This window comes from Typopeltis vanoorti, chromosome 1, assembly GCF_054136105.1.
Source record: "Typopeltis vanoorti isolate ZY-2024b chromosome 1, IOZ_Tvanoo_1.0, whole genome shotgun sequence".
NCBI lineage: Eukaryota > Metazoa > Arthropoda > Arachnida > Uropygi > Thelyphonidae > Typopeltis > Typopeltis vanoorti.
The window spans coordinates 115,436,741-115,453,446 of NC_143549.1; the positions used below are offsets into that span (position 1 = coordinate 115,436,741).

At 34.7% G+C, this 16,706-nt stretch overlaps 1 protein-coding gene across 3 annotated transcripts in view; it reads left to right on the plus strand.

The window, feature by feature from the left end:
- LOC150110334 (macrophage mannose receptor 1-like) overlaps positions 1-16,706 on the plus strand; it is an 88,255-nt gene that overhangs the window by 52,552 nt on the left and 18,997 nt on the right. For all 3 annotated transcript variants that reach the window (XM_090392989.1, XM_090392992.1, XM_090392999.1), the window contains 2 exons: positions 2,306-2,405; positions 14,322-14,587. In XM_090392989.1, the coding sequence (XP_090249115.1) occupies positions 2,306-2,405; positions 14,322-14,587 (366 nt within the window). The remainder of the gene's footprint in view (positions 1-2,305; positions 2,406-14,321; positions 14,588-16,706) is intronic.

The window sequence follows — 16,706 nt, forward strand, 5'->3', positions numbered from 1 at the left end:
GAGAAAAGCTTTTGGAAGTGCCACCAATTAGTACAGCATTCTGGTCCGATAAATAAATTCCTTTTATATCGGGTTGTGCGAATAAACGTGGGGGAGGATCGACTATGATATGTAGCTTTTTGGAAAGACTCTCCGTCCCTTTGTAATGGCGGACGAGAATGTTCGGGTTTCACATCTAAAATGGTTCAATAACAGACACACAAAGAGGGAAATATGTCAAAATTATAATATATGTCGATAATTGCATAATTTTCTGAAGTGAATAAAGTCATACATGTTACAGTACTCTGTAAGGACTTAAAAAACAATAGGATTAACTGAATATCTGAACTGCCTACTCTGGATTGAATATGAAATGATGGAAAGCTCCAAGATTTGCTTGAGCGAAGGACGAATACTTCTGGTCCTGTTTAAATGTAGTTCTAAAGTTATAGGTAACACTTATTGTTGTTTATTATCATTCAGTTTGTCTTTTTTTATTTGTAAATCAGCTATTAATCCTATACGACTTATGAATAATGGCCGAAGGAGAGATCTCGAACAGCAAATCAATGCTTATAACTCAGTGGATATTTAGAGCTCAGTCATAGTGGAAGGCAATATTTAAATTGTTAGGTACTACCAACTACACTTTAGTATTAATTAAATTAATATACCTGTGTTATATATATATATATATATATATATATATATATATATATATATATGTATGTATATATATATATATATATATATATATACACCGCTTGCTCAAAAAAAGCAGTATAACTTTCTTATAAGGAGTACTGATGAGAGACATAGGATTACTTCCTCTAGTTTGCGAATAGGATCGAGCTTATGATGTCTTTCGTCTTGAATCCGCGCAGGAAAATGTTCGTTTTCAGTTGATGAGAGAAACCCCCCCATTGTTGTGTGACGTCATTTAATTTCATAATGTATATATTTCAATACGGTTGCAAAAAAGCTTCTAATATTCGAGTAGAAATGTGATCCAAATAAACTTATTACAACAAGTTCGTAAATCTTTCATTGATGACTGTGATACAGAAGTCTTTACTTCCATTAAACACTTATACATCTAATAGAGTATAGGAGAAATCAATCTGTACATGACTGGTATTGCTCTACGAATTACACACGGGGTGACTCTAAGTGACGGATGTGTTGTATGTTCTCCAACGCATCGCACTCTGGTTCTTGTTTCACGATCTCTTATTTACATTCATACGCAAAAGATGATGCTCGCCAGCGAATATTAACCAGACCATGCAGATGAAGCCCATTAGCATCACGATTCGAAGGCATAGCAATGAAGGGTTCTCCTAAAACGCCTGATTGCTGTATATGCCGTGTGCATACAGCTTATTCAGCAATCATACAATATATATCAAGCACTGTCGCTACCTGGGAAAAAGGTTTGTTTGCTACATATCAAAATCGTGAATGCTACAAGAACAATATAGAAATTGTTATGAAATTTCTTTAACAAGAAATCATAAAATGTTCTTATTATTTCTAGTTCCTTACAATTCAAATAAAACACATTTCTACATGAAAAAAAAATGGGACAATCCAAATGCTTATTTTGCATTTAATGTAGAGCCTGTCAGCCAGTATAGACGAAGCCCTTTCTTTGGAAAGGCCTGTGTTCGATTCCGGTTCAATGACGGGAGGAACCTTTGTCTCTTTTTCGACTAAAGGTGAGTTAGCGGGTCTGTCTAATACGAAGCTAAGTTGTTCTTTTTTTCACCCGGGAACTCGGTTTTGTCGTCCCTCAGAACAGGCAAACAGGCTCAGTGAACACATACTGATTACAGTCATCAATATTTCTCAGCCATATGCCAGTTCCAAGCCTGGATAAAACGATGAGGGGGGGGGGGGTAAAACAATGGTAAACTACACTGTAAAAGTGTCACCATGAATACTTCGTGGGCAATTCCTACAAAGTCACCTAGGGTCGAAAACGACTGAAAGGGAAAAACCAGGCATTTAACGCAGCTAGGCAATTAACTAAAATTCAACGCAGAATTACTTTTATAGTGTATTTTGTAAACCATTTATATCTTTTGCTGAAAATAAATACCAATACTGTTTTTCTTAATTTGAATCTGGATTATTTTACATTCACTTTAATTATGTAAACCAAAAAGTATTACAATTTCTTAATTCATTTGTTTCAATTTTATTATACCGTATTGCATTTTGCATTCGTGTGATCAGCACATTACTCCGTTGTCTAAAATATCAGCGGGGTCAGCTAAATCTGCGAATATGCAAACTTATATTTGTATTTAATTTTATATAGGAAGAATGCGTTCATATATCGAACGTCATTTATCGCTTAGGAAAATGGAACGATGCTCCATGTAGTGAAAAGATGGCATATATTTGTCAGAAATATAAAGGTAAGAAGCTAACAGAAACAAAAAACAAACATGATATCATGCTAAAATAATATCAGTGTTTGCCTTTCAGGAGATGTAAGGAGATTGAAAAAGATTGTGTAAGAACTTGCATACAGAAATGGTTTCACCTAGAAACTGTACTTTACAATGAACAACAGTGATTTACAAAAAAGAAGGTTATGCTTGAATAACTTGCTCACATTTTATAATAATTTTTAGGTTGAGTTAGAGAAGGAGAATGGATGCATCATAATGCTTTTGTAATTTGTTAAAGCTTTTGACAGGATAGGGCACGCAAGGCTGTCAAGTAAGTTGCACGATACGAAATTTCATTATAAAGCATTAGCTTTGTTAAGGGAGTGCTGATTGAGAGGTATCGAGACAGAGCATATGGAGTTGGGGACGGGGACTTGTTCCTCGACTGGATATAAAATGACCAGTAATGTATCCCAAGGGAACTGTGCTTGATCCAAGTGTATTGGATGTTTTCATTAATCATATTGAGAAGGAATTTGATCGGAGATATCCAGCTGATTTCTGATGCAAACATTAGGCAGAGTAATCAGAATATGAGTGAAATACGACACTACTTGCAAAATTATTTGATTAGTCTGCCATTGTGGATATGTGAAAATTATATCAGTTGTACGTGATAAATGTGAATATATCCAATTTCGTAATGATATATATTCAGCTATGGTTTCTATTTGTGGGATTCTGGTAAAAGCAAGTGATTAATTTGAGATCTTAGAAATTTAGTAGACAGGAATATTTTAGTTTGTATTTAGATAACCATTTGTAGCTTAGTTGGCCACATAAATATTGACAAATATTACAGCTCTACTACCCTAAGTGCTGTATTTATAATACATTTATTTATACTGCTATGAAACAAGTCAAACCTTTTCCTTCGGTATACAACTGAATACATTTACGAATCTCTTATTAAGCTTCCCTAAGAAGGATATCTTATCTGTCAAGATTAAAATCAAAAAAGGAGTAAAACAGGGATGTGTGTTATCACCCTTACTGTACAATATACATAGTGAGCGAGTTTTTAAAAATATTTCAGAATTGAAAGGTGTAAATGTCGGAGGTAGGAACTTTAACAACTTCAGGTATAAAGATGACACAGTCCTTATAGCTGAATCTGAAGATGATTTTCAAAACTTAGTCAGAGAAATTTGAAACAGAAACATGAGATTAATTATTAACCTAAAGAAAACAAAGTGCCTGTTTATATCAAAAGAACCAATAAATAAGAAACTAAACATAACTGATAACAAAAGGAAAATTGAACAGGTTCAGTCTTTTATATATTTGGGACAAATGTTTACAGACAGAGGAAATGCCCTTAAAGAAATAAAAAGAAGAAGAAAAAGGTAGCAAGAAAAGCCTTTATTGATGTGAAACATGTTCTTACATCCAGAGACATTAATATAGACACAAGAAAAGATTAATAAAATGCCATGTCTTGTCAAGCCTTCTCTACAACTGTGAAACTTGGACCCAAAATAAAGAAGCAGAGAAAAATTAGAAGCTTTCGAAATGTGGACCATGAAAAGAATGTTGAAAATACCATGGACAGAGAAAATGAAAAACAAAGATGTTTTAAATAAAGCAAAAATGAAAATAACATTAATGAAAATAATTAAAGAAAGAAATCTACAATATTTTGGACATCTAACTAGAGAAGAAGGGATTCAGAAATTAATATCAGAAGGGAAACTGGGTGGAAAAAGATCGAGAGGCATACCCGTGAGAATGTAGTTTGAAGATATTAAGGACTGGACTGGCTTGAATTACCATAAATGTTCCAGAGCAGCGAAAGAAAAGCGTTCTTGTGACATGGTTTACAACATCCTTCTAGGGGATGACAGTTGAAGAAGAAGAAGAAGAAGAAGAAGAAGGATATCATCAGTTATTGCATATTAATTTGTTTGCTGCATTGTCGGCATTTCATATATATCTCACTAAAACAGCATATAGAGGTTGCACACACAAATACACGCACACAATACCGTGTGGTGACTCCACACTGAACTGGAATGTCTGATCTCGTAGAGGGCTATTAATCAGTCGAGTACTTTAGGAATAGTGCGTGTATCACTTCCAGAGTATGACCTTATTAGAAATAAGAAGTCTGCAAGGTTTCTGTTTTAAAAGAGGTTTTTTTAAGATATTTCTATTTCTGAAATCTAAAACTTCAAGGTTGCTTTTGTATCTATGATTATTATATTCATATGTGAGTACAAGAGTACTGCAATAAGCCCTCACATACATGTGAGGGCTTATTGCCAGTAGCTTATTTGCCTTTCATATGTGAGTGCTCATTGCCAGTAGTTTTGTTATACGAAACATTTCCAGTTATTCTGTAGTCAGCACCAAAGTAACGTGTTAGCATAAATGCATAGTGGATTAGGTGTGTGGTGCTTAAACTTTTACCTGATAAAATTGCACACTGTACTGATGGTAATGTATATAGTTTGAAGTCTGCTTAAATTGTTATTATTATTGAAATCTTAAAACACTTTCACAATAATGCTTTGTATAGAAGTTCTTCGAATATATGGAAAAGATTAATTATTTCATCTATATACTTGCTTACTCTTAACTGGAATTTGCTTTGTAGATATATCATGTGACTATGCCACTTCATGTCTGAGTAAATATAAATTTCAAGTAATCATATTGTTTGAACCTGATTTTAATTGTAGTTTTACTGATGGATTTGCCTTGTATATTGAAGTGTAGATCTTTGAATTGCTACCTATTGATTTTCAACTGGGTGAATGAGTGTGTTTCCAAATAGCATTCATTTGCTTCTGATGGAGGTTAGGAGAATTAAGGTCACGTTGACATTATAATTCATTTAAATGTTTGATTGCGAAGTGCCTAACAAAATATTTAAAGAGCACTGGTGATCAGAATGTTTACATACTTTAGGTATGTTATTTGGTATTAGAAAATGATAACTCTTAGAGTAGCTACTTCATGTTGTATATGTTATAATTATTTTTTTATTATTTTTTTATATATTTTTTATTCACATAATTGATATACAGTCAAAACAAGATGTCATATAAATTAAAATTTGACTGGTGATTTAGAACAATTCAGATTCTACCCAAGAATCTAAGAACAGTCCGTCAGGAAGCGTCGTAAATATAGACGGTTCCAAGTAATTCTGTTTTTTATAGGTCATATGGGGTCACTTCATTGAATTTTTATTTGCTCTAAATAGTTCGACAGCTTCTTTGAAGTTGCACCAAGTTCACCAATAACTATTGGGATGGCTTTGGTGTGTTTAAGCCACAGTCGGACAACTTCGATTGCCAGATCTCGATATTTTGTAATTTTTTCCAGTTCTTTGTTGTTGATGTTGTTATCACTGGGTACTGCAATATCCATAATCCAAACCTGTCAATGTTCGATACTTGTAATGTCAGGTCAATTGTGTTCCAAATGCCGATCAGTTGGTATTCTAAAGTACCAGAGAATTTTCGCTGTTTCGTTTTCCAGTACAGTTTCTATTTTATGTGGCCACCAGTTATCAGAAGTTGGAAAGCCATATTTTTTGCATACATGCCAACGAACAATTTTGGCCACTTGATCATGGCAGTATTTATAGTTCGTGTGAGCTAATTTGCTGCAGGCACCGATTAGATGTTCTACAGTATCATCTTTCTGATAGCATAATCTGCATTTGCTGTCATTATTGATGTTGAAAATTTTTGTTTTGATTGCATTCGTTTGTAATATCCATGCCTGTTTTCTTGAGCTGCTAGAATAAAACGTCTGTTTTGTTATAATGTATTCGTGTTGTAGCCATTGTTATGTCTTGTAATTGTCAATCTCGAAGAAATTGGCCATGCGAGAGTTTATTTTTCCAGCGCATATATCGGATATTTTGTTGTTCCTTTTTTAATCGGATTTGTTTCCTGTTGCTTTTATAAGCCCCTCTTGTTTAATTGCTTGAAGAATTGGCTCCGAGTTATTGTCGATGTTATTTATTAAACCAATTTTTTCTTCTTCCATGCTCTGTCTCACTTGCAGCAGATCCCGTCCACCTATTTTCTTCGGTAGGTACAACCGGTCAACTTCACTTCGTGGATGTGATGCATGATGCATAATCATTAGTTTTCTAGTTTTGCTGTCTAGTTTGTCCAGGTCTTCTTTGTCCAATTTATTATTCCAACTGTGTATCGGATCAGTGGTATAGCTCAAGAATTCATTGCTCTAATTGTGTTTAATCCATTTACTTTTGTTTTAAGAATATTTCTAACTCTTTTTAAGGTATTTTGATGCTGCCTGTTGTTTAACTTTCGAGTGGAGAATATAATTGGCTTCTAATATTCCTATGTATTTGTAGTGTTCGTCAGCTGAAATTGCTTTTATGTATTTTTCTTGATCAAAATTAAAATTGCTAGTGCCATTAAATTTTCTTCGTTTAATAGATAAAATTGCGCATTTATCTAAACCAAATTCCATTTTGATGTCCTGACTGAAAATATGAACTGAGTTCAATAAATAATCTATTTACTGGGCCGATTTTCCATATAGCTTCAAGTCATCCATGTACAACAGATTGGAAATTTTAATTTTACATTTAGGAATTTCATATCCAAGTTTTTTTTTGTTTTTTTTCAGAATCATAGACAAAGGTATCAAAGAAATATTGAAGAGCAATAGTGACAAGGAATCAACTTGGAAAATTCCACGTTTAATTCTGATATCTCCAATTCGTTCATTATTCACTGTTAATGTTGTTTTCCGTGGTTTAATATCAGTAGCCAGGAACGCAATATGTTTTTGTTAATTCCAAATATTAGGAACCAGGAGTTTTGAGAGGGAATCGAATGCTTTCTAGTAGTCAATCCGTGGCATGTTTAACTTAGTGTTTCGTCTTTTTGAGTTTCTGAGAATCATTTATTAATAAGGGTCTGGTCTTTTGTTCCTCTCGATTTTTGAAAATTGCCTTTTTGTTCAATCAGATAAATTTAATTATCTGATAAGTAGTGGTATATGGAATTTGCTATGATTGCAGTTAACAGCTTAAGCATAGTTGACTGTTCGCTGTAATCATAGCAAATTCTATATACCACTACTTATCCGATAATCAGATTTATGCTATTGAACAAAAAGGCAACTTGATTGAACAAAATTATTATTATTATTATTAAGAGTAAATTCGAAGGTGGCAGGGACTTGCTGAAGGTCTTTGGTAATAATAATATCTCTCAATGTCTCAGTCAATATCAATTACCTGATATCATTTTAATATTCTTCTTTGTACCTCTGTTTGCTATATCAGAATCATCCAGCGCACAATAGCTTAAAGTTATGAAGGCCTTGTAAAGAGGCCAAATGACATCCTTATCTTTACATGTGAACATTAGTTGCACCGTTGCAATTATATTTTGAGTGCTATTTGCAATCTTCGTACATGCTCTCTGAACCTCAACTTGCTATCTACTAAAACTCCAAGATCCATAGTCTAATCAGTTTCTTCTCGCCTAATCCCACCAATATAATACGACATTGGATATATCATCAGACCAAAGTGAATGACTTTACATTTAACATATGTACAATTGACATTGAACTGACATCCCTTTACTCATGCCCGTAAGTTTAGCCTATTCAAATCATTCTTCTAGTACTCCATATCATCACCATTCCTGATTACCCTACCTATCTTTGTATCATCAGAAAATAGCTATATTTTGCGTGCCAAGCCCTTTCAAATATCAATGTTGTACAGAGGCTGAATAACACTGTTTCAAGTACTACTCCTTGTGTCACACCACGGGATAACTTAAACGTTTTTGATATCTGTCAGTCAGCCATTCTCTTATCCACACTAATATTCTATAATCCTAACCCATATTATCGAATTTATACAACAGTCTGTTATGCTGTATTTTGTCAATAGCCTTAGCAAAATCCCAAAGTGGTATGGTTGATCCAATCCCCTTATCTAGTTCAATATTGATTTTTATAGTTAAATTTTTAGAGAATGTGAGGAAGTTGCTCGACCATGAGCTTCCCCTAGTAAACCCATGTTGCTCATTGCAAATTAGAGAGATTCACTATCAACCATTTTCTCAACGCTAGACCTAACCAATTTTTTCAAAATCTTCACCACCAGTCCTGACATACTAATTGATCGATAGTTTGAAAAATCTGTCTTTACACCACTTTGGAGACAATGGAATAACCATACATTCTTCCCATTTGAAATCTTTTCTATTTGAGAATTATATCAAACATAGTGGTCAAAGGAATAGCCAGTTCAGGTAAACACTCTTTTAGTACACGTGCTGATATCCCATCAGTCCCTATTCCTGAATGATTATTCAGTTTGTGCAACAGTTCTAACACCTGGTCCTCATACATCTGAATTTCTTCATACAATGCAGAATTAGCAGTTAGGTCAATTTTGTCTACAGTAGGTTGACAGCTTTAAAAAAATGGCCATTCAATAGTTGACCATCCTCTTCTGCCTCTGTTTCCATCATGTCATCAGCATTTAGAAGAGGTATTCTTTCGTATTCACTGGTTCTTTAACTTGCAGCATATCGATAGAACTCTTGTGGGTTGTCTTTAGCAAGCAGAGTCAGTTTCGTTTCATACTCAGACTATGCTTTCTGTACAACAGTTGTGATTACTGTTGCCTGCGGCTTAAATTTTTTATAATGAACATCATCCAATGCACACGGTAGCTCTCTCACATCATCCGTTTCTTTGAAATCTCTTGCTTAATAAGATTAAACATCAATTTTTCTCCTTTCCTATTTATTCTTCGAACTCTCTGGACACATTCTGATATTGCGTTATTTAAGTATTGCTTAAATGCTTCCCGTGCGCTGTCGATATTCTTCACATGCAACAACCAATTCCATTCCACTGAACTCAGTATTCTCCTCAGTTGGTCATAATTTTCTGCTTTGTGTTTCAACATGTAACTTTTTTCGAACTGAACATTCATAAACTTGATAACTTCCCAAGTGAGTACCACATGATCACTGTCACCAACCGGAGGCAGATATGTTACATGTTTAACTGAAACGCCCTCTGACACTATGATTAAATATATAGCAATCTTTGCCCTCGAGTTCCATCTGACATATGCTGCTTGAGTAAATTGTCCCGCAAACAGCCCATAGAATTAATTTTTATTCTTCTCGTGAGATTCTATATTTGGTAATTAAAGTCTCACATGTTGAGTATCCTTTTGGTGCTTATCTTTTCTATTTGGTGATACATTTCTTCATCATAAGCAACCAATCCACCAGTTCTGTAACAACACCCACTATGTAATTCATCTCGTTACCTTCCACCTCACACCAGATGGCTTCAGACTCACGGCCACATGAATATATTGTTAGTAGTAACACTAAAATCATAGGTCTCATCTCTAAATTGGATTCAGGTCATCCGATATCATTATCAGCACCCCCCTCTTCTCCTATCCTCTGCATTATTCCTGAGAATAATGTACCCTTTGCATTTCATTTCGTACGATTCCAGTTAGAAAGTTTGATTCTGACAGCCAGTTCTCACTAATCGCTAAAATCAGAGGGCTCAGCATATTAACCAAGGCAAATAACTCTATCAGAATTTTTCTGATACTCCTAGCATTATTTTACAGAAAAATTAATCTACATGCATGTTCTATTATATACTCTTGTGGGCAGTCCGCATGACACAGTTAGACTACTTGTCGATCTCCATCCTTCTCTATTCTGTTGTCCATGTATACATCTTTCCACACGTTTGATGTGTACGACCCGGACGAATAAAAAGTCAAAATCTTTCTCTCCTCGTCAACATTTCCATTCCCATCATTAACACAGTTATATAACTTTGTCGCTCTTACTCTCGCATTCTCACCATCCCTCCCTGTATAACTTAGTTTCGTTGATTGTCTGCGTTAGGTCTCAATCCAGTTATATCAGACGCATTCAGGGCTAGACTGTCCCTCTTATACATACAGTCTTCCCGAAAACTCACATCACACATCCAAAAACCGCTTTCATTCATTTTACACAGTCTAAGCATCGAACAGTTTACCCTCATCGTCCTTTTTCTTAAATCATTTTATGATACTGAGATAATATACTTACTATTTTCACTTTCTTATTCTTTATTCTCGCTTCTTCCATCATGCTGTCTCTCAATATTTTTAATTACCTGATATAATAATAATAAAAAATATAATAATAATAATAAAAATAATAATAATAATAATAATACTTTTTAGAGAAGTAAAATAATTATTTTATCATTATCTTATTGAGCATTTACATATATCCACATATTTACACACATTTACATATTACATATATATATATATTTTTATATTATTTTTTTAACAGTGAATTTCATACAAATCTTTCTTTTATGTATTCTAAAATGCGTTAGTGATAGTTATTATGGATGGTAATTTATACTTTGCAATTCGACAAGGTTACATTTTTCACAACATTTATAGTATAACAGTAAGTTCCCTATATTTCACTTTTTTTTTTGCTTTTTAATGTTTTTAACCGCTTCGTCAGGTAACTACAGCACTTCGATGTAATGAGTATTTTTTTTTTTGGTTGATCTCGGCTGAGATGTAATGTCTGCTTGCATCCTCGAAGCTCTTTTTAATGAGCTTATCTAATGATGAGCTTGTTACTATAATTAACATATAATAATATGTATTATTATTATATATTTTTTATTTGATTGCAGTGTTGGAGTAGGCTGATGTTTGGCAGGTAACGTGGTTCACATTTATTTTTATTGTGTTCTTCTTTTTGAAGTAATTAGGAGGCTTTTTTTCACTGTGGCAGCCTTTCTATGTCTTCTGAGCTTTTAATTTGTATCGGTTTTGAAGTTTGTGGCTTTCTCAAGAATATCTTTCCATCTTTGATCCACAAAAATTGATACTTTTTTCTGTTTTTGCTTTTTTTGCTTGGTACAACAGATTCTGGTTGAATGGTGTTAAATATTCGGATAGGTAGATTGGTGTGTTGTCTTGCAATGCCTTCAACTCCTTGGCAACTGTTTTTTTTTTTTTTCTGTCTGCTGGCTTTTTATTAGATTGCCTCTTGTGGACTTGCTTATAAAACAAAGTATGATTGGTGTAGGGCGTGGGAAGCCTTGTTTTTGGCTCTTCCTAGGAATCCGATTTACTGTCTCAAAGTCGTAAAGCTGTAGAGGAATGTCAATTGCATGCCCTAATTTTAATATTACGTCTCTGAGGTTTTCTGTAGATGCAGTTACGGGAATGTCGTTTATGATAAGATCTTCTTTATGTTGTTGCTGATTTAAACGTTCATATTGTAGTTATAATAATAATAATAATAATAATAATAATAATAATAATAATAATAATAATAATAATAATAATAATAATAATAATAATAATAATATGAAATCAGACAGTTGAGACTAGAAAATCTAATCAGTGCAGCAGCAAAATAGCTCAAACTAACTATAAATACCGCCATGATCAAGTGCCCAAAATAATTCATTGGCATGTATGCAAAAAATATGGCTTTCCTACTTCTGATAACTGGTGGCAGCATAAAATAGAGACTGTATTGGAAAACGAAACAGAAAAATTCTCTGGGACTTTAGAATACAAACTGATTCGCATTTGGAACACAACAGATCTGCCATCACAATTATCGAAGATCGACAGGTTTGGATTATCGACATCGCACTATCCATTGATAACAATATTTAACAACAAAGAACTGGAAAAACTTCCAAAATATCGAGATGTGGCAATCAAAGTAGGCCGGCTGTGGCTTAAACACACCAAAGATATTCCAATAGTTATTGGGATATCTATTGGCATATAGAATTGGCATATAACATCAGAAGAAAGCTCAATGGAACATTTTGGATATGGCATCAGAAATGATAGAAGAGCAAGGTTAATAGAATTTGCAGAAAATGAAAACCTGAACATCACGTATTCATTTTTTAAAGAAAAAATACATAGGGAGTAGACATGGAAAGGTTCAAATGGAAAAAAATAATGAAATTCTCAGTAATGTTAAAAACGTGTTTCAAGACTGCTCTATATAAACACCTTCGGTATTAGAAGCCACCGTCTTATTGTATGCAATACGATTCAAATAAATTGCCAAAAAGAAAGAAGAAAATCTTTCGAAGATCAAAGAAAAACATAACATGTACACTAACTGAATAAAAAAAGATATATTCCAACATGAGGTAAACAATAGGTTTAAATTATAGATCTTATTTTATCTTATTATAGATCACAATATCTGATCCATCAGAAAGTAATGACGTTTTTACCCATATCCTTTTACAATGCTTACTTGAAATAGCTGGTACCACACAACAGAAACAAGTCAAAATTTCTGAAGAAACAGAACAGCTTATGAAGAAACGAAGAGAAATGAAACAATCAATTAACCTACAGAATAAAATTGAATAAAGTGAACTGTGCAAAACATCAGAAATTGTATCAAGAACAAAAACGAAAATTCAATTGTGATTTCATATACCAAAGAACTAAAAACAACCGCAGCTTCAAAAAAGCCAAACAGCAATTGATGAACAGCAATAAACAGATGGTTGCATTCAACCTATCGCTCTACTATCAGTGTTTTAGAAAGTATTTACAAAAGTTTTGGCTCATAGGCTTTATACGACTCTAGACCTAGCACATCCAATAGAGCAGTCAGAATTTCGAAGGCACTTTAATACAATGACCATATTCAAGTTGTACAGCAGATTATTGAACGGTGTAAAGAATATCAATTACCACAATGTTTTGGTTTTATTTACTATGAGAAAGCCTTTGATTCACTAAACACGTGTGCAATACTTAAAGCATTACGAAACCAACAAGTGGAGAGGCATACATCAGGACCACCAAATGCCACAGCAGCAATTAATTTTAATTACAATGGAAACATCTATACTGTGGAAATACAGAGACGTATAAGATATGGTGACACAGTATCTCCAAAATTATTCACAGCGTGCCTAGAAGAAATATTCAACCCTTTTGATTGGGAAGGGAAAGGTCTGAAGATAAACGGAATATAACTAAATCATTTACGCTTTGTAGATGACCTAGTTATCTTTACTTAAATCAATTGTGCATTAATTACAGACTCGTGTCCATGAACTGCAAACTTCAAGGAAAACAGCTAGCCTAAAGTAGATCCAAGTTATGCTCAATAGCTATGTACAACTAGAAGTAATAAAAATCAATAATGAGGAACTTAAACAACTAGATCATTACATATACTTAGGACAACTGATATCAATGGAACAGAATATTATATACGAAATTAAACGATCCACAATGCTTGGGTGGAAAGCATTTGGAAAATTACATTCAATATTCAAAATCCAACTACCATTATGCCTAAAGAGAAAAGTATTTACCCAGTGTTTTCTTCCTATATTGACATATGATTGTGAAACATGGACACTAAATGCAAAGGAAATTCAGACATTAAGAACAACACAATTTAGTTTGGAAAGAAATATGTTTGATTGGTATCACAAGACTGGATCACAAAAGGAATACCTAGACAAGGAACCAAACCAAAGTCTCTGACATCAGAGGAAGAGTGAAAATTTTGAAGTGGCTAGAGGCTTTGCATATTGCTCGAAGACAAGATCAACGATGGACAAAAGAAGTACTTGATTGGATTCCACTCGAGGAAAAACGACCACGACTCCGACCTAAATCACGGTGGATTGTTAATATCTTCACATTTGCAGGAGTGACATGGGAAAGGAGAGCCATGGACAGACAGTTTTGGAGGAATTTGGAAGGGCCTTCACCCAGTAGCGGATCGACAACTTCAGGAATTGCTAGAAAGCTGTGTATTATAAATAGCTAAATTTTTGTTATGTTTTTCTTTACAGAACCCACACTATCGCCACCAGAATATGATGTCGATGAATGTAGTGATAAAAGGCTAAAAGGCTGGATGCGGTACCAATCTTCTTGCTATCAAACATTTGTCCTTCCTGAGCAACAGAAAACGTGGGATGAAGCAGAACAACATTGTAATGACTTTAGTGGTCATCTTGTGACTATCCGAGATATTTTCTACCATGTATTAATCAAATCCAATGCTATTTACCGCAACTTCACTTCATCTGCCTGGATCGGCCTCAAGAGAGAATATGTAAGTTGGTTAAACACCGTGAAAAGTATTTGATACGGAAATATATATACGCTAAAAATCAAATATCAGTAAAGTTTAAATTCGGTTCATTCCGTAAAATACATTCTCCCGTATATTACATTACATTAAAATTTTTAATTACTATTATCGTTTTCTAGAAATATAAATTCATAAAACATTCCTTCTGCTAACACAAATAATAACGATTTTTAACAGTTTTTCTATATTGCTTAAATTAACGGGATATTAAATCCCACATAGTTTTAAAACCGAATAAGAAACTCAAAGATCGGAATCAGAGAGTTTCTTGCCGAATATAGTATAGTAAACTATAAAGTATCGGCGACACTAGCGTTAGCCAATGCAAGTGATCCTAGTACGTAGTACAATATCGGGCAACTCGTTGCAAAGGTGGAGGGAGAAGTTCAGATCGCTATTCTTAGGTATTTTCCATAATGTAAAAACACATTTCCTAAGAAATGTATGCTGTTATTACATTATGGAGGGATCGCTATACACTTTGGTATTAGGTCTAGCTACTCACTGATGAAGCCTCAAAAAAGGCTGAAACCGGTCTGGGTAGTGACCTCCCTCTATAATGTAATAACAGCATACATTTCCTAGGAAATGTGTTTTTACATTATGGAAAATACCTAAGAATAGCGATCTGAACTTCTCCCTCCACCTTTGCAACGAGTTGCCCGATATTGTACTACCCACTAGGATCACTTGCATTGGCTGACGCTAGTATCGCCGATACTTTATAGTTTACTATTACTATATTCGGCAAGAAACTCTCTGATTCCGATGTTTGAGTTTCTTATTCGGTTTTAAAACTATGTGGGATTTAATATCCCCTTAATTTAAGTAATGTTTTCATTGCCGAAATGAAGCTTATTAGCTCTTTATACTTAAGGTTTTCTATAACTATTTGAAATATGAGGACGTTTATTGTATTTGTAGATACTGGAATGACTGGTTTTATAGATGTTTGCAGATCCGCTTTATAATATACAGGGTGAATCAGAACTCTTGGAACAAACTTTAAGGTGTAATAGAACACACTCAAACAAGCACTTTTCGTTATACAATGCATGGCCCGAACTGAAGCGGTGCAACGCTAGGGGTTAGCAACTACTGTGTCAGGAAATGAAGAAACACAAGAATGACAGAGGAGATTTGAAACAATTGCAGAAATTACTGAACATGAATTGAAGAATTTTATTGAACAAATTACAGACACGGCTCAAAAAGAGCGACCGCCAACATTAATGCAGGCTTCACACCTTTCACGTAGTGATTGGCGTACATTGGTGAAAACACTAGACATTTCTTGTACAGCGGCAGCGGCAATGGAAATCCTGGCAACAAAGTCCTCATTGGAATCGATGGGGCTATCGTAGATCAGGCTTTTTATATGGTCCCATAGGAAAAAGTCCAGATTTGATAATTGTGGATATTAAAAATGCCCTCACGTGTAAAGGTGCATTCGTCAGTGAATAAGACATGTGCATCAAAGTCCGGCTGCACTACAGTGTGCTGCAGGAACCACTGTGCAAAATCCAGACGAGGCCGGTAATCTTTAGGTGTCAAGGCGTGCACCCTCGGTGCATGGTAGGGGTCTAATCGTTCGTTTCGTAGAACTCGCCACACCGTCGACTGAGGCACACGTACGGCATGGGAAATTGCTCGCGTGCTACATTCGGGACGACTGCAACCCTAAGCAGAATTTCCTCTGTAACACGTACCATCCAGACACTCCTTGCACGCCCTGTATCCTGCATGCCGCTGACAAAGGAGCCCATTTCGCACAGATACCGGTGCAATCGCTGAAAGGTTTTACGATCAGGCACGCGTCTGGTCGGAAAGCGCTCTGGATACAGTCTTTTGGCTTCCCTCGCATTCCCGTCTGCAGTTCAGTAAAGGAAATGAATGTCGGCCTTCTCCTGATTTGTGAAAGAATCCATCCTTTTTGCACTCCACGGTAGAAATAACGACGACTGCAAAAACCAGCGCGTATAAGTGTTCTCTGGAATGCGCCCACTTGTGCTTCACCGCTTGAGACCATGCATTGCATGACGAAAAGTGTTTGTTTGGGTGTATTCTTTCACCACTTCAA